Below are 27556 nucleotides of genomic sequence, written 5' to 3' on the forward strand. Positions count from 1 at the left end.
AGCCAGGGTTTTTACCTGTAATTGCTAAGGTAACGAATCAATTGCTTGAGTAGGACTGATTTTCTTCCAGAGAAGCAATCAGATGATGAAAATCAATAGTGATTGATTCATTTTCTATCCACTTCTTAGAGGGAAGTTCTTTGTGGGGATTGTGGTTATTGGAAAATTCCTGCAATACCCCGAAAGCCTCTGACAGTCCCTGTTTTGAACAAAATCATTGTTTTCCTGTTTGTTCCAATTTAAAACTCTTCCTGTCAGAAGCATTTTACTGGAACCAGAAGCTGAACTGCTAAATGTTTTTCTTGTCCAAAATACTATTTTCTTCCCAGTTCTTTTTTCATTTCATGCTCTGATGACAGGCCTGGAAATTTGCTGGTACATTAATTAGGGGAGAGTTGGTCAGTATTTCTTCACTGATATCTATTTTTCAGCTGAAAAAATGGGTACATGTTTTTTCAACTATAATTTTTTATTTTGTCCTTTTTTTTAACTGATATAAACACATTTTTGTGTTTTGGTTGGGTTTTTTTGGGTTTTTTTTTGGGGCAAAGCACAAACATCAGTGTTACTGGTGATGATTAAAACCCAGCTGGCACAGGATGGGTCACTTTATATGATGATAGTGTGGATGAAATGCAAACAAACCACTTGGCCTGTTTGCACCACAGCTCCTAAAGTACCTCCAGCTTCTAACCTGGGGGATGCAGGTATGGGAACAGGGGGAGTTCACCTCTGTGCTGAGAATGTGACAGTGAAGGGAAAGGTGAGGGGTTAGGGTGGGTGCTGCTGTCATTATGGGAAGTTCCCAACCTAAAATGCCACCTCTTGTAGCCACCACGGGCAGGTGGGTGTCCAAACAGCCACAATGGCAGTGAGGATGCTGTTAGTGCTGAGGCAGAATTATTGGTGTGGGATGTTACAGAACCTTTTTGCAAGTCTGCAGCAATCCTCTGTGTCAAACGAGGTTGTTATTTCTAATTTCACTGCATAGATGGGAAGACAGAGAGTCCCCAGCTGTGCTGGAGGGCTTTGGTGGAAGGAGCAGGAGCAGGAGCTGCTGCCCGTGGCATTACAGGGGGCAAAAAGCATCATATGGAGCTGCTGGTAGGTGGAAAGGGAAAGCTGCAAAATAAGGGGAATTGCGTCCCTTTGGCTTCATGTTGTCTCTTCCTAACACCCCCAAACTGACAGCTAGGTGCTAAGAGCACTTCTCTGTGTCATGGTGAGGTGAGAAAGCCTCACTCTATGAAAAAAGGGTCCATTTGTACAGTAATTGCCATGGAAGTCTCTGGGTGACTGTGCTGTGTCCCCTCCTGCTTCAGGCTGATTAGGATGAGCTTTCCTTCGAGGAGCAAAGCTGCAGCAAGACCGTGGCAGATCCCAATTTCCTAGATTATTAATAATAACAATATCATTTTCTCTCTCTCCCCTATTTCTCACCCACCCTGCGCTTCCCTTTTAATGAATTCTCCTCTCTTGCTGTAGACTCTGCAGTGACACCAGCCTGATTTGTAATGTAAATAGGCAGCCCAGTGTAAAGGCGACCTGCAAGAGCACCGCAGGGCTCTAATTATAATTTTCATTAAATTCCTTCTGTTTACGAATATCCAAGCAATCTGGCATTGCAGCAGAAGCAAGAGGAAATTAAAGCAAAGCCACCACTTAGCTCCAGTGTCAGGGAGCAGGGCCCAGCTGTCAAGCAGAAACTGAACCAAGGCTCCTCTGGATGAAGTTTTGAAGAGTTATTTCAGCTTTGGCATCTTTCCTCTCCCGAGCTTTTACCCCAGTTGCAGGGTTTGCATGTTTTTCAGAAGAGCTGGCTGGTGCAAGTGTTTTACACGTGATCCATTTGTGACCTAATTAAGGGGATCAGCTGCTGGAGCTCCAGTGCCATGTGCAGGAAGGAGCTGGGGGAGCTGAGCTGGGGGAGTGGGGCAGGAGCTGTGGGTGCAGGGAGGGGACAGAGCAGGGACCTTGTGCTCACAAGGCCCTGGAGGGTTCCAACAAAAGTCCAGCAGCACAGGGACCATTTGCCCCATGTGCTGGGAGCATCCTGAGGGCTGCTGTGACACAGACCTGTGCAGAGAGTGGGGCTTTGCTGGCTGTGCACCAAAAAACTCTCACCCTCATCTTCTGCAGGATGAGAAAAAGGGATTCCGGTGGCTTTCTGCAGGTGTTTTGCCTTTTTGTCACTCAGGCCACGGCTGACCCTTCCTGAAGAGGAGGTGCTGCAGGTGCCAGCCATGAATTAGCCTGGCAGGGGACACCAGTGAACATTTCTGTTCATAAAGCCAAAAGCAGGGGGTGGTCTCAGTGTCACCTGGCCACAGTGAGTCTTTAGTCTTAAGCTGTGCATGGATAGGACAGAGGGAAAACTGAGCTAGGCTTTTTGAGCCTGAAGCAAGAGTTACTGCTCCCCTGGGGAAACTGCCAGTGGTGTATTTACAGCCACAATTCTGCTTTGGGGTAAACAACAGTGAAATAAAATTGCAGTTTGCAGTAAGTGCCTATAAAATAGCAAAGAGAGATTTTTTTTCTAAACTGGGTGAGTCCAGCTGGTGTCTCATGGGCTTTATACACTGAGAATTTTGGTCAGACCCCTGAAGAATTTAAAGTCTTTCTAGTACACTTGAGAGTTTGTGGGATCTCTGAGCTCTTCGCACTCTGCTGCTCCCACACCCAGGAGACTCCAGAGGGCTGCATCAGGAGGAGACAGGCTGGGCAGTGCTGGCCCAAGCAGTGCTTCAGGGCAGCCTTGTGCCTTCTGTGGCAGCCCTGTCGATGGTTTCCCTTCTCTGTTAGGTAAGCAGATGATGGCTAGGATAGCAGGTCAAAAGGATATAGGTTATATTCCCTAAACACAACAGCCCCTTGGCTAATTTTCAAGTATTTTCACTTTTTTCCCCCTGCATCCCTTTCATGGGAACAAGCCCAAACTCAGCCTTCATGGCTGAGCAGAGGCAGGGATCACACAATATAAAGCCCTGTTGGTAGGGAATCAATCTCTCTATTAGAAAATTAAATTCCTGCTGATCTCCAGCACTGCTCTACCTCACAGCCTTTGGAGTGTTTAGATGGGTTCATAACTGGTAGCAGATCTCCAGAGGGAAACGGCTGCTGAGTTAATGGCACACATTTAATATATATTATTTCATGCAACGGGGAAATTTGTGCTCCTGGTGGGAGAAGTTTCCTCCAGAGCTGAAGCTGTCAGCCATGCCAGGATGCTGTTCAGGGGAGCAGCTGGGATGATTGCCCAGGATCATGAGGTGGGCTAAGATAGCTCAGCAAGTTCTTCAACAGGTGAGGGAAAGCCAGGAGTGTGGAGCCTGAGCCTGAGCATCTGGGTGATAAAAATATCAGGCACTTGTTGAAGAAACTCACTGGGTTTTATGTCAGTTGTAAATGCAGTCACATCCCCTTCACTCCAGTGCCTCCTCTCTCTGTCTCAAAGCTGAGCCATGAAACTGAGGGAGGAGAAAAATATTGGAGGGGCTTAGGGGAGAACATTGTGGGCACAACAGATTAATTTAATTATGTTTGGGCAGCTTAGGTTGGAGTGTTGACAGAGGTTGCAAATAAAACAAGTTTGTCATTCCTGTCAGAGTGCTTTTCTGCCTGGATCACAAAGGCACCTGCCTAATAATTTAGCCTGATTGCTGCTCCCAGCAATCAGCAATCACAGCAGTGTGCAGAGCTGAGGTGCCCCCAGGAGACACAGGCAGGAGCACAGGGAACAGCAGCTCCCATATCCAGTGCTGCCTGCACCCCTGGGCTTGGAGCACCAAGGGGAAATGGGATCCATGAAACCAAGCAGGCCAGAGGCTGTGAGGGGTACAGAGCAAAAGCCTCCTCAGACATGTGACTGACCCTGATTTGGGAGAAGTTGAGGCAGTCCAGAGCAATAATTTTCCTGAAGCATTCCTAGGAATCAGTCTTTTTCCCAGGAGCTGGATTCTGAGCACCATTCAGAACCTCAGTTAATTCACTGTCCTGCTGACCACCCTGCTGAGAAGGTTGTGGGTCAGGAGAGAGCACCTTTGGATGTGCCATGTGGCAGGGACCATGGACTGTGGTCCCTTGCTAGAAAAAGTACTGCCAGCTCCTGATGTTTTGCCAGTTCCGTGGCAGAATCCAACACTTGGAGTAAAAAGGCTTAAGAGGTTTGCTTGGATGTGTGCCTCAAATTGTTCCAGGGAGGATTTAGAGTGGATATGAGGAACAATTTCTTCACCAAAAGGGTTTTCAAGCATTGGAACAGGCTGCCCAGGGCAGTGTTCGAGTCACTATTTGTGGGGGAATTTAAAAGATGTTCAAATGTGGCACTCGGGGACACGCTTTAGTGGTGGGCTTGGCTATCCTAAGGGAGCAGTTTGACTCAATGATCTTAGAGTAATTTCCAGCCTAAAGGATCCCATGATTCTGTGAATTGCTGGGCATGGCCTGTGTCTTCAGCTGAGCAGAGCTGGTGGTTCTAAGATGCACTTAGGAAACCTCAGTCTCCCTGAAGCCAGAGCCTCAGCTCCAGACACAAACAGCTCTCTGCACTGCTCAGTGCCAGTCTCATCCCTTATGTTTAGCAGGACTGTGTCTTCCCTGGAATGCTAAGCAGCATTTGGGCATGTGGGACTGAGTAATGACATATCTTTGCAGCTCAGATGTTTCTGGGAGGCTTTGGCAGCAGAAAGCTCAGGGCTCAAGGTCACAGCAGTGGCACTCCTGAGAGCGTCACTGCTCACCCACAGAATGATGCTGGGAGGGGAGGACTCAGAGCTCAGAGGCGCCAGGCCAGGGGGAATGAGGAGGTGAGGGCTCAGCCCTGGCATGGTTAACAGCAGGATGCTCCAGGCTTCAGCAGGGAAGCTGTGATGAACACAGGGAGGGTTTCACACCTGCCCAGGCTCTGCACAGGATGGTTCTGGGCTGGGGGAAGTCCTGATCCTTGGATGTGGCACAAGGCAGCCTAAAAGTTGTGTTTGCCGGAGTGTGATGCCCAGGAGCAGGCAGGCCCTGCTGCAGGGAGTGACCTGGTGTGGGGACCATGATGGGGACCTCCCCTGCTGGCCCGTGGGGCCCTTTGGCAGGGCCAGCACAGTGACCAGTTTTCTTCTGAAATATAAATGACTTCAAGGTACCAGCCCTGCTGCTGGAGGCCTCTTTAATGTCTGTGTGAACAGAAGAGGTTTCAGCAGCTTCTGGGGAGAAAACAGAGCAGAGGAGCAGAGAATGGGGCACATTGTATGCAGTGGCCAGAGTGACCAAAGATGCCTGAGAGACCAAGTGACAAACAGAGACCTCCTGTGCAATTAGTCTCTTGACCTCTGTGGTGGGGAGAGGGATGCTGGGAAAGGAGCTGTGGATCACAAGGCCCCAAGGAAGGTTTCCTTGACAACACTTACTGAAGAAAAATGAGATTTCATGAATGCAGCGGGTGTGAGCACGTGAGAGGCTGACTTTGGGAGAGACAAGGACGTGGCACCTCGCAGAACGAGCCCCTCCATTTGGGGATGGGAAGTAATGGCTCACTGAGCTGCTTTTTCAGATAAACTTAATTAAAGAGTTATTGCAACAATTCTTATTTATTTAGAAATGCAGCCACTGTGGTAAAAGCAGACATTGTTTAATTGTTTTTCTACTCACAGAATCTTCTCCACCTTGAATAAGCACTGGCACAGAAGGGATTTTTTTTTTTTTTTGCTCGCTTCTGATAGTCTCAGCACACAGCAGCTTAGGTTTAGGATTCTTTAGTTCTAGCATTGTCCCAGCATTTACAAAGTCAAAGGAATTATATAGAAATCTGTGTAGAATTAAACATGATATCATAATAATACCAATATATTAATAATATTCAACAGCAGACAAGTCTTTAGTATTGCCAAACTTAAGAACCAAAAAAAAAAAAATATTTGTGTTCAAAACCTAAATAGATATACTTCTTAAATTATACAATCTGTGACTTTTTCATTTCTTCCTGCTGTTTCAGGTAGCAGGATGTAAATTTCCATCATAGGGGTCGTAGCACTGAGACTTTGCCCTGAGCTTGAGCTATCACATCCCATGGCCAAAATACCTCAGGAAACCAGTGCAGGTTTTTCCTCAAGAAAAGGCCTTTTCCAGTGAAAGCTGTGATGGTGTTTGCACAGCAGACAAAGAAAGAGCATCTTCTTGAAAAGCTAAACCACTTGGCTGGAAATCAAACCCTGGATCAGGGTGTTGGGATCAGCCAGGAGCCAGCACAGCATCCCAGCAGTGCAGGGGGGACCCAGGGCTGCAGCCGAGGCTCTTGCTGGGTTCAGGCTGGAGAGAAAGGACAAACAGGGGGTTAAGTGGCAAATTTAGTCCCAGCTGAAGCTGGAGGAGGAGCAAGAGAACTGAGAGACAGGAGCAGCAAAGGAGTTTTCAGGTTGTTTTCTTATAGGTCAAGTGGAAAATTGCCTGGGTTTCTGGGTGAAACATTTTTTCTTTTCTTTTTTGTTGTTTTGTTGGTTTTGGGTTTGTTTGTTTTTTTTTTTTTTCCAGCGGCAGTAGGATCAGCCTTTCCTATTTGTTCCCTTTATTGCCCTCTTGGATATTTATTTCTAACATTTCATTTTGAAACTTAACTTGAAAAGGTTAAAAGCAGGTTTGCTTACAGAAACAGATACAAAAGGATGTGTGACTGTACCTGTTGTGGGGTTTTCTGAGCACCTTTCCTGTGTCTGCATGAGTCAACATGTCTTGAGACTGTTATTTTTTCTTTTGTGTCCCAACTGATTTCAGAAATGCAGTGAAAGACACAGATACAAACCAAATAAGATTAAAGGCTTTAAAAGCTTAATAAATTAAGAAGAGCAAATCTAGCTGATAACATGGCTTTGATAGTAGGCTATAAAGGACAGGGAGTTAAGGAATTACAGGTACCTGACTGTTCAGCAGCACCCCTTCCTCCTCAGCACTATGGGGGCACAGGGGAGCAGGTTGGACTCTCCAGCTTATCAGCAGGAGAGGAGCAACAGAAGACAAAGTTGAGGGGATAGAAAAGATTTGAGGGACTGGAATTTAAACAAGCACCCCCAACCCATGCTGAACCAGCTTGGAGTGTCCTGCTGGCAGTGACATCTGCCAGTGACACTGTCCTGCCAGAGCCATTGGAAAAGCAACTGGAATGGTTTGAACCCCCAGTGAGAAACTGTCCCATGTTTTGAGATGTTTTCTAGGACTTTTTTGCTGTTTTGCTGTGGGCACCCCTCCAGCTCAGGTACAGCTTCCCTCTCTGGAGGAGCTCTATGGTGTGATGCCCCTGAGCATGTCCAGAGCTCTCTGTGCTCCCTGTGTGTGGGCTATGGGATGGGCTCCATGAGCTGCAGAACATCCCTCTGCCTTTCATCTCTTCCCCAGCTGTATAAATGAATGATGGCCCAAGAGAGAGCTTTGGCTTGTGTTGTTTGCCTGGCTAACAATTGCTTCACGTGGTTATTTGCTACTCCAGTTTCACTCAGATCAGCAGAAACGGGGTTTATTTCAGGAGAGAAAATTCTGCCACAACTCTTCTGATTTTAGTGCTGCAATAAATCATTTAATTTAAAGAAGGAAAGGTAAAAGTATACTAGGGGTTAGAGAAGCAAAAGGAGCAGGAGGAATCCTGGTTTTGATAAGAACAGTCATAAAGAAGAAAAATTTGTCCTCCCTGATGGAAAGGTCCTGTCAGCTTTGTGTGGGTTGAAACCTGTGCCACAATCTGTGACATTTCTCTTTACAACCAGTATCTCTGGAATATAATAGGCTTTTTCAATAGGACAGTGTGAATCATGGTAAGGACCACCACAGTGAGGATATTGCTGTGCACAAACCTGGCAGCACAAGAGAAAGATGGCATTTCCCTGCTCAGCAAGAGGCACCCAGAGAGGCTCAGTACAAGGGGACAGATAGATCAGGGCAAACCCTGACCCTGCCTTCTCTGAGCAGGACTGGAGGGACCAGGGCTGAAGGACACTGTGACATTCTGCACATCCCAACCCCAAATCAAGGCCAACTTAGCCGCAGCATCAGCCCAGTTTACCTGCAAATCTCAGCAGCATTTTGTGGCTAAGCTGTGCACACAGACCTGCAGTGTAACGAGTGAAATGGGTGTTTATCAGTTTGTTTTCAGCAAATATGTCCTTCATTATGGTAAATTCCTGAGGGAACAGGGGGAAGCCCAGGATAACTTCAGGCTGCATTTCCAATGGCTGGATTGCAGCACAGACTCACTCCCTCTCACTAACACAGTGTTGGAGTTTCATCAGTAGCATTTGCTTGTCACCAACATGTTTTACAGAAAATCATAATTTTTCTTTTATAGATGAGGAAACAGCTTGTGTGAGCTCACACATCCCACATCCCCTCTCCTTCCCTGAGCCAGCAGATGGGCACAGCCCATCTCTGGAGCAGCTGAGTCTTGCCTGCAGCTCCCAGGTACACAAAACCAGTTTAATAATGCTGGGAAAGTGACACAAGAAAGTAAATCAGGATGGAAAGAACCTGGAGACAAGAGAGATGAAGGAGAAGGAAGTATGGTGTGAAGATAATTTTCAGGGTTATGGGGGAAAATCCAGAGACTTCTTGAGGAGCTGTGCCCAAATCTGAAGTTGTGTAGATGGGCAGGTCCATCTCCAGGGTGGTGGTTTATCTGTCACTTCACAGCCCTGGTGCAAACACACCAGGAAATAAAACAAGGCTGTGGCAGGACAAGCTTTCCCCTTTTTATACAGCCCTAATAATAAATACTTGTGGAGTAGAATGGAGAAGAAATCACTCCTCCAGACAAGGCTTGCCCTGATTCTGGAGTGGGAGAGCTCATGGCAGAAGGCTGGGTAGGAGGGCTCTGTGCTCATCCTGATTTTCAGAGCCTGCAGGCAGGAGGGGAGGCTGGACCTCAGTGAACACCCCATTGTGTCCCCGGGCCGGGTGAGGCGCTCACACTCCTGCTGGAACACACAAAGCCAATTAAATGCCTGATTGGATGAAGCAGTCACAGTCAGGGGGCCCTTTGCCAGCCACTCAGGATCCCAAATGTCCCAATGTCGTTCAGGTACGTGCGTTAATCCCTCCTGAAGGATTAAGCGTTTAACCTGTGGCTGGTGTGGCAAACCCGCTGTGCTGGGGGAGCAGCACTCGCCCCACAGCCCCCTCTGTGGCCACAGCATCTTCCAGGTGCTTCAGAGGGTTCGGAGGGTGTTGCTTCTCAGGGAAGATTATTTGGCAGAAGAGAGAGATTTGGTGACTGCCTCCATTCCTTCCCCACTCTCTGTCCTTCTTGGGAATAGGATATCATAGAGGGAAAGCTGCCTACCCCCTCCCTGACTGATTGCCCTTAACCACAGATTTCTTTGAAATACAGATTTTTATTGAACTTTCAAAGTAGTGTTGGGAATTGCAATACCTTCCTAGCCCAAGAGAGGTGTGAAGGCAATTTCCCCACTGAGCCAGGAAGAAGGAGGAATAATGGCCATCTAACAGATGTGGCTTCTCTCATCCTGGGGCTCGAGAGGAACCTGCAGCCACTCACATCCTTAAATACTTTAAGCCATCACAGAAGCACTGCTGCTTAGATCCCAGCCAGGAAAAGGTGTCACATAGCTGATTACACACAGCAGACCAGGATTACTCATGGTTAATGCCTGATTAGGAGTTAAATTAATATTGACTGTCGATAGTAAATTGTAATTATTTATTTAGCCAAAAATAAATATGAAATGCCATAATGCAATCCCAGTGGCCTACTGTGATAATTAAACATATTTCAAATCTTGTACTGACAAGGAAGACACAGGTCCATGGAGGGGCTTGCACTGTGCTAATAAAGACCAAAAAAAAAGAGAAGGTCTCTCCACACAAGCCTGGGCACAGGAGAAAAACCTGCATTAGCAGTTTTTCCCCCTACACTCACTATATTTCTCCTATAGATTTCTCCTATAGATATATCATTTAAAGGCTGTGGGCATGCAAAGGCCAGCAGGCAATTGCATGTCCATTGTGCTCTTTCAACTGCACGGAGGCTCAGGGCCAGGGGACCAGATGTTGTCTGATAAACAGATGATGGCTACAGGTAAAAAACACATCTTTATGCAGATATGGTTTGAAAATCAGCCCCAGCACTCCAACAGTAATGGAGTTTTATGTCTAGAACACAGTACTAGCCTTGAACCATGTTATTACTGCTGGAGAGGAGCACAGCCTGTCCTGGAAAACTGATGTGTTGGCAGAATTTCCTTACTGGTGGCAGCATTTTCTGAGGGGCGAAAGTGGAGGAGAGAGTTTCCTCCTCTCCCTCACTTTGATGGATGTGTGCCAGAGAGCAGAGACACAGGAGGTGTCAGGAATGATGGAGTGATGCTGAAGGCTCTGACAAATGAGCTCTAGAAAGTTACACTGACATCTTTGTGAACGTATTTCACGTTCAACATTTAAGATGTTTCCGTCCCTCTGCTCCCCTCTGTCCTCTGCCAGAGCCCCACGGTGCCCACCACAGAGGAATGCCCCACACAGCCCTGCAGCTCAGCCAGCAGAGGAGCTGGGATGGGAGCAGAGGGGAAGGGGGGTGTGCAAACAAGCCTTGTGTCCTACTGACCTGGTTCAGGGGCAGCAAATTGCTTTGGGAACGGAGTCCCACCTTCAGCTGCCGCAGGGCTTTGCTCAGGGAGCGTGTGAAAACCTTGAGCTCAAACACTGTGGGTGCAGGACTGTAACTCTCCTTGTCCTTCTCCCTCCCAGCTCGCTGCACTAGAGAGGCAAGTGTTCGACTTCCTGGGATACCAGTGGGCCCCGATCCTCGCCAACTTCCTGCACATCATCATCGTCATCCTGGGGCTCTTCGGCACCATCCAGTACAGACCTCGCTACATCGTGGTGGTGAGTGACACCTCGGGCTCCCAGCACCCAGAGCCTGTCCCAGCCGTGCTCTGGGGGATGTGGCACCAGATGAGGGGCAGAGCAAAGGCCCTGGGAGATCAGGCACGAGCCCTGCACGCTGCTCTAGCCAGAGTGCCTGGCTGTGCTCAGGAATCTGCTTGTGCCAACCTGGGAAGGTTTCACATCATTCTTACTGTGCTAAGGGAGCCCTGCCCAAACGCTGCCCAGCAGAGAGGGAGGGTGAGGGGCTGGACAAATGCAGCACAGAAACCCGTGCATCCCTCCAGACTCCTGCCCCTGTGTGGCTTTTCAGGCAAGGCAGCATCTGAATATGCAAAACAAACAGAGGAAGAGAGAAAGGATTTCAGTGCTGACCCAGAGCATTCCACTGCCCCCAGCTAGAGCACACATACATCAATATAAATATAAATATAAATATAAATATATATATATGTACACACACTAATTCCAGTGACTTCCTAATGTTTATTGCTTCTCTCTCCCCAACCCCATTCCTTCCCAGTATGCCATCTGGACTGCAGTCTGGGTCACCTGGAACATCTTCATCATCTGCTTTTACTTAGAAGTGGGAGGGCTCTCAAAGGTGAGTGCCCAGGCTTTGCAGCAAAAGGGCATGGAGCTGAGTGGGGAGGGGAGAGGAGGGAAGGGGAGGGCTGGCATGGCTGAGGTGAGGGCTGGGGGCTGCCTGGGAGCAGGTCCTGCCCTCCTGCCTGTGAAGGGGGCTGCTTTATCAAGGATGGGGATACTGCTGGGAAACTGAGGAGCCACTATTGGTTTTTGGAGCTCTTGGTTGGTTGGTGCAGGTGGTGGCTGGAATAAACCCTGCCCTCACAGCAGCCGGAGTGCATTTGCTTTCCAGAGGTGAGAGCAGGCCTGGCAGCAGAGCCATCCTGAGGGGAGAGGGGGTTTGAGGGCCAGTTCCCAGCAGTGATGTAGAGGAGGGCTAGGAGACCACCAGATTGCAGGTGATCCTCTCGGGATCTGAGCCCAGCTTGGCAAGAAGGTGTGTGATGGAGGGGAGGGCCCTTGTGCAGCACTGAGGGTGGCCTTTCTGCCAGCCTGTCCCTGGGAAGGGCTGCAGCAGGGGCTGCCTGGGTTGACCTGAAGCAAGGACTTTGCTGGAACTCTACACCTGACCCTCTCTTGATATTTTTGTGCCTCCCAGTTCTGCTGAAGATTTGCTTTGCCTGTGGTTGTTGCCACACCAGGCAAAATATTTCCTGTTGGACCTTTGGAGAGAGACTCCTCTGTCTGCTGAGCAGAGAACATCCCTCCCCAGAGGGATCTGGCTCATCTCCTTGGGATGTGGCTTCCCTGCCTTATTTCTTCCTTTTTAAGTGCAGTAGTAGTTTCTCATGGCTGCTGGCCAGGCTGTTGTGAGTTAATATGCAAAGCTCTTTGAAGGCTAGATTAGCTGAGTATTGCTGTCTGCCTAATGAGGGGTGAGTCAGAAATAATAAAAATGGAAGGCAGGCCCTAAATTAAGCCTGGGCTGTAAGCAATGAATTCTGAGTGTTGCTGTAGCACAGCAGACTCAGATTGTGGGATGCAGGTTCATTTCAGAGCACTCCACATCTGGCACAAATTCCAGGTCATGGACTGGAGTTGCAGTCATAATTGGAATTGCCCTGTGGTTTTATCAGGCCTACAGCAAGTCAAGAGTGGCAGCCTAAATCCTTTGCAGATAAGAAAATGTGACTTCTTAATGTCTCAATTCATCTTCATTTCCCCTCTCAATTAACTCCATAAACTTTGAGGGACTTCTTGCCCAAAACAGTGATTATTCATAGTCTGAAATCTCAGCCTGAGATGATCTCGATGTTGGCTGTGACCAACTGAAAAAAAAAAAGAATTTTATGTAACTGTTTAAATGCTCCCTTCTGCAGAGCAAATGTTGGCTTGATAAACTGCTCTGGGAGCTTCTCAGAGCCAGTGTTTTCTTCCAGCCAGCTGGATACTCGCGTTTGCTAATCCCAACCTGCACTGCAACACGTCAGGTTGCTGTTCTGCAATTCAAACAGCACCACAAACTCCTTCTTTTGTGCCACAGAAGAGCTACACCTGGTAACCTTGCTCTGTGCTGGGGCTCATTTTAGCCAAGCCAGCACACAGAGAGGCTTTATTTAGCCTACAGGGTGACACTTGTGTGTGGGGACATGTTTTATAGAGTTGGGCTGCAGTGTAAGTTGTTACTGACTCAGTGGACTTCCCTCTCAGGGTGCAGTGAGAAATTAGTTCATTTAATGGCAACCAGCAAAACCAAGAGAGAATTTGTGCTTGCTTGGCTGTAAAGTAGTTGACAGCCTTGCCTCTGTTCTTAATGAGCTATTCTCACTTTAAAAAGCTGTTTTGTAAGGAAAACTAATGATGCTGCTTTCCATCCTCTTCCACTTTCACTGAACTAATTTGGGTCTTTGTAGTGGCAAAACAAATCTTCGCTTCCAGGAGAGACCAAAAGATCCACCTGAAGCAGGAGCAGAGGTTTCTGTAGGACACTTCACAGGCTGGGCCCACCTGCTGCATCTCTGGAAACCTGATCCAAAGGCAGCTGGTGTTTTATTGATGTCAGTCGTGGGATCAGACCCCAGAAGGACATCTGGGCTTGGCTGTACAAGTGCTGGGCAAGGGCAGGGCAGTGTCAGCCAGGAGTGGATGGCAGCAGGGCTGCAGGTACCTCTGTGTGCCCCAGCGCCCTCGGGAGGAGGCTGCCCTCCAGTCCTGACCAGAAGTCAAAGTCAAAGCTCATCATGAGCCTGGCAATAGGCAGGGAAGCTGCAAATATTGGATGAAGAGCTTTGGTGGAGGGAGGCTGATGGAGCTGGTCTGACAAACACAAACTCATTAACTACTAGACTGAGCATGAGCACACTGGGGAGTGCTTGGACAGGGTTGTGCAAGTCCCTTAAGGGGCTGAGAGCTCTGGAGGTCCTTAGGGTGCTGTTTCTTGTGTGATTGCTGGTGAGCCTGGGGGAGTGGGAGAGTGGCATTCCTGCCAGCCCTGCACTGACCCTGCTGTGCTCTGACAAGGGCAGCCTGCCAGGGCAGGCTCTGTCAGCAGCTTATTTACAGTGAGAGAATGCAGAAAGGGCAGGGAACTGGAGAGAATGGAGTTTGGTAACTTGGTGCCTGGAAACGACAGCCCAGTGCAGCTGAGACAGGTGATAACTCAGGTGGGGTGAGAAAGGAGAGAAAGGATTCAAGTGTTTCCAATGTAACAGATTTAAGGAAATCACAGGGAATTGAAAAGATGAGGAAACAGTTATGTGCACTCATTGCAAACAATTCTTTGTGCTCTGCTGCCTAGGTCTGATTTCACAGTGGCGAAGGGATGCAGGATGGGAGCAGGGAAGGGCTGTTCACAAGAACAGGGATGTTGTTCTTGTGCCCCCCGTGCTTTGGGTGCCTGGCTGATCTAATGAACAGAAACCAGGGACCCCACAGTCCCATGTCAGCCCATGAATGATTTGGCAAAGGGGTTGAGACAATCTCTCAGTTATGAACTTTAGGTCACCAGTAGAATAGGGCTGGTAGGTGCAGTTTGGCTTTCCCTTACCAAGGAATTGTTCTCTGCTGTGTCTTCCCTCCACTTCTCACCTTCTCTTTCCTCCTGTCTTTCACATTTCTTGAAGTGCTCCTTTATCCTCCAGGTTATTCCAGCATGTCCATTCCATGTCTCCTGGCCATGGAATTGCTGAGGATGCTGTTCTGGTCAGCCCTGCTCGGGGGAGTTATAACTAATTACTGACCAGCTACCAATCACCAGTTATGCTGATTTTTTTATTGGAAAGAAAAATCCTACTAATCACTGAATCTATTCCCTACTTCTTGGAAGAGCTAAACTGACTTGATTTCTGTCTCTCTATCCTGCCAGGGTTTTTTATCTTGGAATCTTTTCATAGCAGGAGCAAGAGTGTGAAATATGGCCCAGCAGAACTTCCTTGGGTGGCCAGACACAGGTGGATCAGCACAAGTGTCTGAGGAAGCACTTCCCTTGCTGCTGGAAGGGCCTCCCCAAGCACATAGCCCATGCCAGCTTTCCTGGAAGTGCTCTGCCAGTGAGCAGGCGAGGGCTGGAGCAGCCTGGATTTGCAGGGCTGCTTCTCAGCACTGGCAGGAGGTGGTGATGTGCTCTGGGCAGCTTCTGGCAGCCTTGCCTTCCTGACTTGCTCTGCTCGTGCTCCTGAGCACACTTGCAGCTCCAAGCGCTGTGCCACTGCTCCGTGGTGGGGCTTACAGCCCAATTTCCAGGTTGCTGTTCCTCCTCCTGTCCCATCTCCCTCTTTTTCCCGTGTCCATCTGGCCATTTGGGTGGGTGAATTGCTGGGAGCTAGCTCTGCAGTTTCCAGGCTGTGTTTGCAATAATATGTTAAGCTTCTCGCTGTCTACTCGAGCGTGAAACGCATCCCTCCTGCAACCCCTCAGTCTGAGTTAATTATTAAAATCCTGCTGTTAAGACATATGAGCATATGCCTGTCCAGCTGCCATGCTGACTGACTCTTCATCACGTACTTGAGAAATATTCAGAGAGGTTTGAGGAACTGGTCTCCTGTATTTCAATGTATTCCTTTGTCTTTTCCCTCTGGAATTATCCTTCTTGGTGATTTCTAATTTTTGTTTTTATCCTTCCTTTATATTCTCTCTTGTCTGTGCACTGCTTTGATCTGAATCCAGAGCTGTGGTGGTCTAAATCTCCTCTTGAAATGGAAGCAGCCCTTGTGAGTCAAACAGGGCTATTTGTATTTCAGAGAATCTGGGTGGCATCTTGGGATGACTTTGTACCTGGCTAAAATACCAGGAGGATGGATAAATTTATGTGTATGTAAAACTGTCCCTCAACTCCTTCTAAATTTAGAATTTGGAAGCCTGGGATTCGGCTTTTAAATGCTGTGGCATTGTCAACAAGCCCACTGAGAGACATTGGGAGTGTTTTTCTGTGTCTCAAGGTGATGCAGGACTGAAAGATGAACATTATATTTCCTATTTTAATAAGAAATGTTTCCATCTAAAAAGATTCAAAATGATTCTGCTGTCAAGCTCTGGTGGCTCCCAAACGAGGTTCAGTTTGTTCCAGAGCTGTCCTAGTGTGGTTTTGCCTGATAATTAAGGAAATTCGGGGGAGGCAATTCAGAATGCTGTTAACAACAAGAAATAAAACCACCTCTGATAGTGTCCCTTAGAAAATAATTTCAGAAGAGCTTTCAGGAAGCTATTTTAGCAAAGGAGGGCAGCTGGCTCCGTGGGTGTTGGAGGTAGGTGTGAGTTTCCCGTGGGCCACGCTGGGGGAAACAGGCTCTGGGAAATGGAGGTGCTGCAGGTTCAGTGCTCTTGTCTTCCCTCTCACCCCGGTGCAAACGGGGGGCAGCCAGGCGCTGCAGCAGCTCAGAGGGAGATGGGATTTTCTTTGCTGGCCTTCAAGGTGCTCCAAGAAGGAGCTTGGGTGGCTCCTGGCTCGTGTTTCCCTCCAGGCTGGGGGTTAAAGAGGCAGTGACAGCCCTGGCAAGGGACGAGGAGTGCCCCGGCACACACTGATCCCTCTCCCCGCAGCAGGGCTGGCTCACTGCTGGGGCTGATTAACATCTCCCAACCACATTCCACTTCTGGGAGCATTTCAGTGTGTTTAGATTTCAAATGCATCGCAGAAAGCTTTTGGGAAACAGCTGTTCCCTAACCCTTCTTGAAACTGGCTCTTTTCTCCTGATTTTTGTGTGCTGTTCTATTCATGGTCTCGCTTCTCTCCAACTACATTCTCACAAACGAAGCTGGCAAACCACTGGAGACGTCCTGGAGTTGTTTTTGTGGTCTCCCAGCAAACTCTGAGAAACGGGAGGTCAATTAAGGGATTTTCTCGAGTGCTCTTTTTATTGTGCCCCATCACACAGGTATCCCCCAAGGGCACCCAGCCAGGGACACGGGCAAAGGAACAGCTCTGCTTTGCATGTTGAGACCCTCTCGTGCTGCCCTTGCTCCAGACAGGTGCTGGTTCAGGAAGGTGGCTCTGAGCACAGAGACATTCCCTGATCCCAGTGTGCAATCAGTATTCACTTTACATCTGTGAGATGGATGGCTCATGAGTCCGAGGCATTGTGGTGCTTTTAGAATCCAAATGTGCTCAGTTTTGCCAATCTGCACTGATGTAGAACTTTTTAGCTGGTTAGGACCTCCTGTTCCTCCACCTCCAGCCACACCTGTTCTGCTTTTTCAGGCTGAATTTACAAGTTCAGCAGCAAAGCTAAGCCAGAGCCAAATCTCTGAAGGCTGACAAAAGGGAGATTCTAGAAGGAAAGCAGCCTGTTTCTTACTTTGCCTAACACACACTGATGCCTCTGTAGGAGCAGAGAGGACACTGAGGGCTCTGTCTGCATCAGTGAGGCAGAAGGTTTGGGAAGGCACCATCTGTGAGCTGGGAGAGGGAAGCCCTGGGGACTGAGGTTGAGAGCAGATCCTGTGGTGCCCTGGGGAGCAGCTTTGGTTCAGTGCTAATGGGGGGAGCCCCAGGCAAAGAAACAGGAATTCACTTGGGGGGTTTCTTGGTTGTTCTGGAGGTTTCTTTCTGTTTGTTTGGGGGAGTTTGTTTTGTTTTTTAGAAAGATGTTTGCTTCTTTCTCCAGCCAAAGCAGCGAGTACGCTGCTTTGTAAGTGGGAGGAGAGCCCAGCCTGGAGGCCTGGCTTAGGCTGGGGAAAATCCATCAGTCTCATAACACACAAACTTGGGGGAAGAAGAAGAAGCTTTGCAGAAGAGCTGTGATTTGGTGACTTCCTGAGCTATGTGTGGGCCACTGAAGGGTGAAGCCCAGGAGAGGGCTGAACTCCCAACTGTTCATGGAGTTTTTCCCATTGTCTTTGCTGCCCCGGTGCCACGCTCCATCTCTGTGCCCTCCTCCATCTCCTGCACAGCACATGCCATCTGCTGTGGTGATTATGTCAGGAGCTTGGCACCTGTCTTCTCACCTAATTGTCCACATTTCTCAGCACGTGCTCCCTGCAGCAGGTTGGAATAAGGGCTCTGCAGGCTGCTTTGGGGTGTCTGTGCTGGACAGAGGGTCCCCACACAAGGTGCAGAGCAGGGCAGCTGGGGACTGTTCACTGGTTCTCTGGCTGGCATTCAGGTTCCTGCCCCCATGACTCGAGTTTGGCCCTGGACGTGCTTTTCAGTGTCTGTTTTCTATCTGCAGGACTGCCTGGCTTGGCTCCTGTGTTGGCTGTGGAGACAGGCCCTCTCTGGAGGGTGATTTGGAGCAGGGGCTTGGATAAGCTGCTCTGAATCTGTTTTTCCTTTTGACTCTATGGGGAGCTGACACAAAGGAGCTGCCATGTGAGGTTTTCCATGCTGGGAAGTGTGAATACCCCAAGCTCTGACTGCTGCTGTTCTGGGAGCCATGGCTTTCCTCCTGGGACTGTGTAGGACCCTGCCATGAGCAGTGTGAAATAATTTATGGATAGGTGCTAAAACATTTAGTAATGGGTGAGTGACGTGTGAATATCCAGCATTCATCCCTCTCTGTAGAGATACAGGTTCTCTGCCTTTAAATTTTTTAATCTATTCTTCAGAATAAAACTTCCAACCCCTTGCCTTGTTTTATGGTCAAAAGGAATTGTTGATTCCGCATCAAAGTGACCTGAGAGGCCTTCAGGGGCAGCCAGCACTTGGCACTCATCCATGAAGGGTTGCAGCTCTTCAGCCAGTCCTGAGTTTGTCTTTTACCTTTGCCATGTCCTGCAAGCTCAAAATCCCAAAGCTCTTCTGAGTATTCCTATAAATACTGAGCTTTTCTCAAGTGTGAGGAAAGTGTGGTCATTTTAAAAAAAGTAGCTGGCTGCACACCAAAGCCCTGCACTCCTTGTGTGGCATTTCACTTTGTAACCCCCTCAAGTGGTTTAAAGCATTTACCTAGGAAAGACAAGGGAGCAAAACAAAAACCCTTTCGAGGTAAAGTTGATAAGAAATTGCAGGGGAGGAGTTTAGAAGAAGCTGCAGTCAGCACTGTGAGGTCAGCTGGGCTGGGTAGGCTGCCCTGGGGTTGACAGGAGATGCAGAAGCACCAGATGTGAAGAGTGTGGAAGGAAATCAGGTAAAAATGGTACAGGATCTTGTCAGACATGTTAAAAGCTAGGAACAGAGGAAGATCTGTTGGGTTTTGAAATTCACTTTGGGGTTATGAAGTTCATGTTTTCCAGGTGCTTGTGTTGATTCCTGTTCTGGGAAGAGCCTGGCAGGACACTTAGTGCTGCCTTGCTTACCTTTTTCCTCTGGAGTTACAGGGTTCATCTCCCAAACCCAGAACTTGAGAGTTCTTTTCTGGATGAAGAAAGCACTAGCAAAATGTTCTTGGGTCTGCAGCCTGCATCCAAATTGTGCTGCTGGAGGATGGTGAAATAGATTTGTTGCAGGGCTGCCTCAGGAGTGGTTCTCACCACAGCAGCCTGCCTGGGACATATGTTTACATTAGATAATAGGAGGAAATTCTTCCCTGTGAGGCTGGGGAGGCCCTGGTACAGGTTGCCCAGAGAAGCTGTAGCTGCTCCACGCCTGGAAGTGTTCAGGGCCAGGCTGGACGGGGCTTGGAGCAACCTGGGATAGTGGAAGGTTCTTTAAGGTCCCTTCCAAACAAACCATTCCATGAATTCTATGAAGGCATATCAAGCCAATGTGCTTTGATCTGTGCTAGCATTTCTGGGGAGTGGGGATCTCAGAAACTAAGGTTTCCATTGATTTAATGGAAAACTCCATCTGACAGCATGTCTGGCACTCTCAGAGTAAACAGAGCTCTCTTTGCAACTCTTCCCTTTAGGACAGCGAGCTCCTGACTTTCAACATCTCCCGACACCAATCCTGGTGGAGTGAAAATGGCCCTGGCTGTGTGAGAAAGGAAGCTTCAATGTCTGGCATCAAGGGGCTGGATACCCACTCCTACATCTCTGTCATCGGCTGTGCCCTGGAGTACCGCTACATCGAGGTCATGCACAGCTCCTTCCAGATCCTCATCGCGGTGAGTGCCTCCTGAGGGGAGCAGTTCCTCAGGAGATGCTGGTTTGGTTTTGTTCTCTTCCAGACACAGAGGTTGGCCTGTATTTTCCAACACTTTTTGTATTGCCTGATTGCAAAAGCCTCTGTAAAAGTGTTTTGTTGGATTGTTCTCCTGTTCTGCTTGAAACAGTTGGAAATGGGTATCAGCAGCCTGATGCCTGAAGTAATGCTTCTGTGCAACCATACAGCAACAAAGGGTTCTGAATCTCTGTTGGGGTGTGGGAATTCACATTTTGACAAGGACAGAGACCCTTCTGAAGCAGGGTCAAAAGAAAAGGTTTTGACAAGACAAGAGGAAATGGCATCATATTGGACTGGGGAGGTGTAGTTTGGATAATGGGACAATTTCAGCACAGAAGGGGTTGTAAAGTACTGGAACAGACTGCTCAGGGAAGTGGTGGAGCCACCATACCTGGAAGTGTTCAAAAAATGTGTGGTTATAGCACTTGAGGACATAATTTAGTGATGAATGTGGTGGTGATGCTGGGTTGATGATTGACTTGAAGCCTTAAAAGGCTTCTTCCAACCTTAATTCCATGTTTCTATGAAGGATTGCTCTTACTCCCCATGGCTCAGTGATGGGTGGTGGAGCACATACCTACACATTTGTTGTGAGCGATCTCCAGAAAAATGAAAACAACTTTTAGGAGGCAGTAAGCAGCATGTTTTCCTTCTGCTGATACCCAAGATATATTCCTTAAATGTTTTCATCCACTCTTTCCTTATCACAGTCTTCCTCAGGCTTTTTAAAGTACACTGCAAAAATGCAGAGTCCTTAACGTTCACTGTTAGTTGTTTCTCACTTTTCTGTGAAAATAACTGAAACAAAATATCCATTGTGCCACTCACTTTGGTGCTGTTCTTGCATTTTGTAGCCCACATCTCTAATCTGCCTTGAGTTGTTACTTTGGGGTTAATGGCTTTAGTTACAAACATGAACTGGGAAACCATTCGCATTTTGGCTTTCAGTTTTGGCTTAAAAAACAAAGGCGACTTGCCCTGTTTAAATGCTGAAGGATAACAGAGATTTTTCACGTTTCTGGAGTGCCAAGTACTTCTCTGCACATTTTTGGTACAGCTTTCTACTGTCCTGATCCTGCATTTCCTATTAGCCGGGCTGGTGTGTGACCCAGTGAACTGCAGGGACGGAGGAAGGCTCAGGCCCTTTTCTTGCCATGTCACAGAGAAGAGGCAGAGGCAGAAGCTCTTGTTTCTGACTTGGATGAGCTCCCTGGCACGTGTGCTGGCTGTTAATATTCCCTCAGTTCTCCTTCAGGCCAAATGATCTGCATGAATCTGTCTGAGAGCTGCTGCCATGCCCGTGTGTGAGAAAGGCAAACCTGTGTGTCCAGGAGAATACAGCCTGGTGTCTTTTAGAGGCCTTTTAGGTGGAACAGGACTGGTGCTGTACCTGAGTTTGGTGAAACAAGGGCAGACTTTGCAGTCATAACATCCCCTTTTAAAGCACAGAGGTTTCTCAGTCTTAGCATCCTTCCTGAACTCCTGAGCTGGCACAGCCCCTGTGCCCTGGGCCAGAGGTTGAGCCAACAAATGGTACTGAGTCTGTTTGGAGTAGATCTTCAATTTGGCAGCTTACTGACTTAGGCACGTGGCCCTGGGCTAAGTGATCACTCTGATATATAGAACTCTGTCTCTGGCAGTGGCTTTTCCTTTGCTTCTTCCCAAAGGCACATGACAACATTCTCTGTGCATCTGCAAAACATTGCTAAGGGCCAGATGGGGAGACAGGAGGGAAATATAATACAAAATAGGATTTAGGGAAATACTTTCTGTCTCTCTCTTTCTCCCTGAGATTTAAGGTGCAATAAATTTTTGAGTCCTAAACCCTGGAAATGGGGTTAAAATACTCATAGGCAAGAAGACCATATGGGCTGAGCTATGCAGTGAACTAAATTTCTACTTGTCCTGTAATAAAAGGACAGTATTGAAGCCCCAGGTTTGTAACTGCTGCTTGTTCTGAAATGCTCGTGTAATTTTGTCATGTAGTGGAAGGAATGGAGCTTTTCCCCTCTCCTCTGAGGTCAGGCAAAAAGCAAGTCTTTCTCCCTCAGACCTTGCCTGAAAGCAGTCAGCCAATTCTCTCCCTTTTTACTCTCTGAGGGTCAAACTCTTTGATCCCTGCCAGTATCTTTTTCTGTTCTCTTTATCTCACTTTGAGGCAGGTTTTATTACGGGCAGCTGTCCCCAGAGTGCTGGCAGGTACAGTGCTGCAGACAGGCAGGGACACAGATCAATAGCACAAAAACACAACCAGCAACTTGAAGGCTCAGGGGATGCAGCAAGAGACATGACCTCGTTCCCTCCGTGTCTGAGACCAGAATAGTCAGTTCCCTGTTAGGAAGGGCAAGGGACAGGCAAAATTTTGCTTTCAGCAGTTTGGTTTTGCTTTGTCTAATGTTTTTCAGAAGTTGTGGGGTGGGGGGTGTGTTCTGCTTGGTTTGGTTTTCACCCCAAATACAGCACTGTGAAATCCACACAGTTTGAATATGCAGTGCCCAACTGTGAGCGCTTGATTTTTTTTTTTAATTTTTTTTTTCTGGAAGTTCCAATTCCTTGAGACTACTGAGGGACTGTACTGCAGTGCTGTGTACTTGGGGCAAGGCTCCCTGAATTCAGTCTTGCATGCCAAAGGAGAAGGAAAGCAAACCTGGACCCATCTGGTGAGCACAGTGTTGGCTGTCAGCTTGACTCCTGCTGATTATATCATCCTGCTCCTGGGCATACATTTGAGGATACATAAGGTCTCAGTCTGCTTTTGCTCAGAGCTTGTCTGTACTCCTTGAAGGCAAAAGCAATTCCTTTAATCTGGAATGCAATCAAACTCGGGCATATTAGTCACCACACATGATACAAGTTGCTGTAGGGCCCAGTATGAAAATCTTCCTCAATACTTTAGCACAAAACACATTGGAGGTAAAAGGAGGTAAAAGTTCATTGAGGCAATGTCTAAAAATCTGTCCTGGTATAGAAATGAACTGTAAAGATAATCCTACCAACCCAGGTAGGAAATGCAGCAGCAACTTTGTCAAGATAAGAATCTGCTTTGCTTTTCCTTAGCAAGGATTCATCTTGCACGTCCCCAGCTCGGCAGCCAGCAGGGAGAGGAGTGATTGCCAGTTCTGAAATACCTGGCATAGCTCTGGGCTCTCCATATGGTACTTGTGGGAGTGGGGAGGCTTGGGCTTTTCCTGAGGCTCCACTGAATGGGGTAGAAATTGGAAATGTCTTCCCAGGCGCCAGAACTCGCTGCCTGCCTGTCTGTTGTTTTCACTCAGACTGACAGGTTGGAAGGTTCCCAGGGAGGCAGCAAGGCAAGCCTTGACAGCAGATGTTATGTGAGAACCAGCGTGCAAGAGATGCCTTGCTCTTGGCAGAAGGTAGATTTTCAGTGGTTGTAATTGCATCCAAAGAGTAAAGAAGGTCAAGGAATTAAAGGATTTTGATTGCCTTTCTTTGGCTATCTGGTCACAATAGCTCTTTCACAAGCTGGATTTTTGCTTTCTCATAGCAGACTTCCCTTCATTTCCCCTTCTTGCACTGATGTCAGTGTGCACCTTTCATTAGCTCTGATTAGAAGTGAAACCTAGAATGCATCTGCCTGAAAGAAGAGTCTTTCCACCTATTCTCTGTGGTGGAAAAAGCAGTGGCAAATTTGACTATTGAGAGAAGAGTTTCACTAGGACAGAGGTAGACTAAAGCCAAGATCTTACACAAGTAACAGTAACATCTAAAATTTGCCTTCCCATCCTTTGTGTATTTTGCACATTTGCAGCCAGCTGGTCTCTTTCTCTAATTTACTCTTTCTGGCTCCAGCACCTTCATTCAATGCTGCTGTTTGATGAACAGTTTTCAACTCTCTATTAAAAAGTTCACTTCAGAGGACTGAGGGGCAGGGGGATGCTCAGACATATGTTTCCCCCATTCCCTTGTGGCACACTTGTCTTCTCCTGTCTTTCCCACTCTGTTTGCCTGCAGAGTGCTTGGGGCACCCCAGCTCCATCCTCTCTGGTGGGGCAGCGTGTGCGTTCCCAGGCTGACAGAACACACCTGCCCTCAACATGTGTTCCTAATAAAAAGCTTAATCAGATCCTTCTGCAGCTTGGAGAAGCTGGTACTGCACATGCAGAACAAGCAGAGAAACAGCAGCAGAGGCTAAAGCCCTAGAACATTCTTTGGGGAATTAGAGCAGTGGCTTAGTGTCATTTTACATCGCTGACGTTTTCCCTCCTCTTCCACTTCCCTGATGTAATTTGCAAAGATCCAGGAATTATTGGTATTTCCCTGGGATACAGAGCTTAAATTCCTCCTTTGTATTGAAATCAGCAGCCAGGGTGGCACTTGGGTGAAATGATTCCAAATTGCTGGCTTCTGTGAAGCTTCCTGTTGTGTGTTAATTGCTGATAAACAGGGTGATGTTTGGGGGTTTGACACATCCTTATCAAAGATGCAGTCAGAAGAGAATTTCAGGTGCTTCTTGGAGACTGCTCACTCCAAACTCCTGCAGACTCTTCCAGGGGAAAGACTGGCCAACAGGAGCAGCATTTCTCCTCCTTAGCTGTATTTCATTCATAATTTATTCTGAAGGTGAGACACAGGGATTCTCATGAGTTCAGTTATTCCTTGAGATTATTTAATTTGAGGTTATTTAATTACAGATGAATCCTTTAGAGTATTTAATTACAGTTCAGGTCAGCACATAAAAAACTGGAATTCATATTTATGTTGTACATCTCTTCCCCCCTTGCCATTGAGACTTTCCTGTTCTGGCCAGATCACAAGACAAAGCTTCTTTGAATAAGAAGTTCCACAAAATAAACACTTTTTTTTTATTGCTGAAATGCATCTCAAGAAGGAAGGGATTATAAAGTCAATAAAAAGTAAATTTTAAACACTAGGCAGATGATTTTGAAAAAAAAGTCAGGAGATGGAAGGAATCAAAAAAGAAAACCCTCCACTCCAATGAAGCTGGGATTAGAGATTTAGGGAGATTCACTTAATTCACTAGGTTTTGATTGGTTGGTTTGTTTTTCTGAATGCAAAAAAAAGTCACCTTAGTCATAAAGTGAAAAATGTATGGGGTGAGCAGAATGATGGTTGAGGGTTATGGAGCATTAATTTCTGTGCAAAACAAACTTCCCAAGTCAACCACATTGCTTGGTGCTTCTGAACCGTGAAAAATGTCCAGAGCTTTATCAGGTTTGCTGTGACAGTACCGCTGATAATCGCTCCTGACTCTGCTCATAAACCGGGCAGGTAAATCATTTTCATTGGTAATTCTATCCGGAGTCTCCTGACACAGGTACCACATAAGATTTGTGTTGGCGTGTTATAGAGTATAATAACAGTGAGTGGATTTAGGGCTGGCACTTTGCATGGCTGTTAACCCAAAGTTCCCACTCTGAGAGGTGATGGGAAATCTGGGGAGGGAGAAAACGGTCCTGGAGTTCCCGTGGAATCAGGGTGTGTATTCAGGGCATATCAGTTTCTCGAGGTGGGGATTGAAGGCACGTGAGATGGTATTTCATGTTCAGACTCAGGTGTTTATTATTTCTTATCTATGTTACAGTCTCGCTACCCTGAGTTCAGCAGCTTTTTCATTAGCAAGGCACAAAATGGCTAACTATCTCTTGTTACAATGTCTTTTAAAACTAAACTATCCAATTAAGAAATGACACCTAGATTGTCTTCCCTTTTAACCCAATAACTGATCCCTTAAAGTCCGCAATGTGGACTTTTCTGTCCAATCACAAAACATCACCCAACCCCATGAAGAAGAAGGAAGAAGAAGGTAAAAAAGAACAACCTGCCTCCACCCTAAAACCTCCATCTTGCTTCATATTTATTTCTGTACTCTAAAATCCCAAACTCTAAGTTTTCCACCCTGTGATATTACACACTTCTAACCAACTACACACCCGTAATCCCAGTGCTATTAATCAATTTTAAAAGCCTGTTCCACGACCTCGGGTCAAATGCAGTGTTGTCTTGTGGGTCTGTGCCTTTAAGCACAGAAAGTTTAACATTCTCAGCATCCAGGATTCCAACAAGGGTGCATCTTTCCTGCCTGGATATTTGTGTGAGTGTAAATTGTGTTATTTGACCTGATGTAAGAGGCTGGATCTTGCAACTCTAAAAATGATAAAGCAAGTACAGAGGATGTGTTGTGAGCACAGTCCGACTTTGTTACTTGGGTTCCAATGCCTTTATGCTGGGGATCGGGGTGTGCAGAAGGCTGGTTGCACCTCTCCTGGAGTGCTGGGACGTGCAGGAAGCACTCTTGTTTTCCCAAGAGCATTGGGTCAGATCCCGCAGCCCGGGGAGGAGCGGGCGGTTCCCGGCTCGGGGCTTCAGCACCACGGCCAGAGCCCGGGCCGGGAGCCCCGCGATCCTTCGGCTTGGGAAAGCTGCCCAGGACCACCGAGCTCCCCCAGCTCTGCCAAGCCCACCACTAAACCTGTCCCCAGGTGCCACATCTACTTGTCTTTTAAATGCTTCCAGGGATGGTGACTCCACCACTGCCCTGGGCAGCCTGTGCCAGGGCTGGATAACCCTTTTATAATTATGAAATATTCCCCAATATCCAATCTAAACCTCCCCTGGCACAGCTTGAGGACATTTGCTATTGCCTGCTTGTTTCTTGGGAGAAGAAAGTCCTTACCTGGCTACAACCTCCTTCCAGGGAGTCAATGGGAGCATTAAGGTCCTTCCTCAGCTTCCTTTTCTCCTGAGCCTTCTCAGCCATTCCTCATCAAACTTGTGCTCCAGAGCCCTCCCCAGCTTTGCTGCCCTGACCTGCCCAAAAACTGCCACAAACTTCAGGAAAATAAACCAATTTCCAGGTTTTATGGTACTACAGTACAAGCCATAGGAGAGAGGAAAAATCTCTGATATTCTGTTTGGTTTTGATTTGTCTGCCTTATACAGTGATAGTTCTGTTCTGAGACAATTCTAGAAGGCAGCAGGTACAATTAGATTGGCCACTGCATGTGGCTAGAGGATTTATGCTTCCCTGTAGCTCACAGGAGCTTATCCTGAAGCAGCCTTGGTTTCAGAAATGCCCAGCAGAGGAATGAGGGAGTCCCCAGAGCTACCCTTCCTCCACTGAGCTTCTGGGATGTGCTCCCATAAGGCTCACCCAAGAGGAAAGGAGTAAGCTGCCTTCTCTTTCAAATGACTATAGAAAAATCTTCAGAGGAAAAACAGGGTTTGGTGATGCTAAAAAAACATTCCATTTCCTCCCAACAAGGCATGTTTTGTCAGGGAGAGCTGGAGAAACCACAAATACTGTAAAACTCCCCAGCAGAAATCTCATTATCTTGCCTTTTGTTTTCGGGTGTGATGTATTTTTCTGTCATATTAGAAATGAATGGACTCTACTTTTCAAGCCCTCCCATGCATCATTCTGTCTCCACTTGGAGTGAGTCACTGTGTGTTACAGGCTGACTCTTGTTCCAAGGAATTGAGTTCACAGTGGAAAACAATTATGCCTCACAATAACTTTACTAATGCAGTTAACTGTCAACCAAGATCTCGCTAAGTGGGGTGTTATGCAAAGATGTGAAATGAAGGATGGAGAGGATATTTGATTAGCAGGAAGAAGGCAAAGCAAAATAAGACCCC

General features: G+C 47.4%; 1 protein-coding gene across 5 annotated transcripts in view; it reads left to right on the plus strand.

The window, feature by feature from the left end:
• NKAIN4 (sodium/potassium transporting ATPase interacting 4) overlaps positions 1-27556 on the plus strand; it is a 50698-nt gene that overhangs the window by 13685 nt on the left and 9457 nt on the right. For all 5 annotated transcript variants that reach the window (XR_011004781.1, XM_068207912.1, XM_068207915.1 and 2 more), the window contains exons 2-4: positions 10732-10869; positions 11393-11473; positions 19680-19877. Coding sequence is in view for 4 of the 5 variants with exons in the window: in XM_068207912.1 (XP_068064013.1) it covers positions 10732-10869; positions 11393-11473; positions 19680-19877 (417 nt within the window). In the remaining variant the exon portion in view is untranslated. The remainder of the gene's footprint in view (positions 1-10731; positions 10870-11392; positions 11474-19679; positions 19878-27556) is intronic.

The sequence above is a fragment of the Anomalospiza imberbis genome, chromosome 17 (genome assembly GCF_031753505.1).
Source record: "Anomalospiza imberbis isolate Cuckoo-Finch-1a 21T00152 chromosome 17, ASM3175350v1, whole genome shotgun sequence".
NCBI classification, from domain to species: domain Eukaryota; kingdom Metazoa; phylum Chordata; class Aves; order Passeriformes; family Viduidae; genus Anomalospiza; species Anomalospiza imberbis.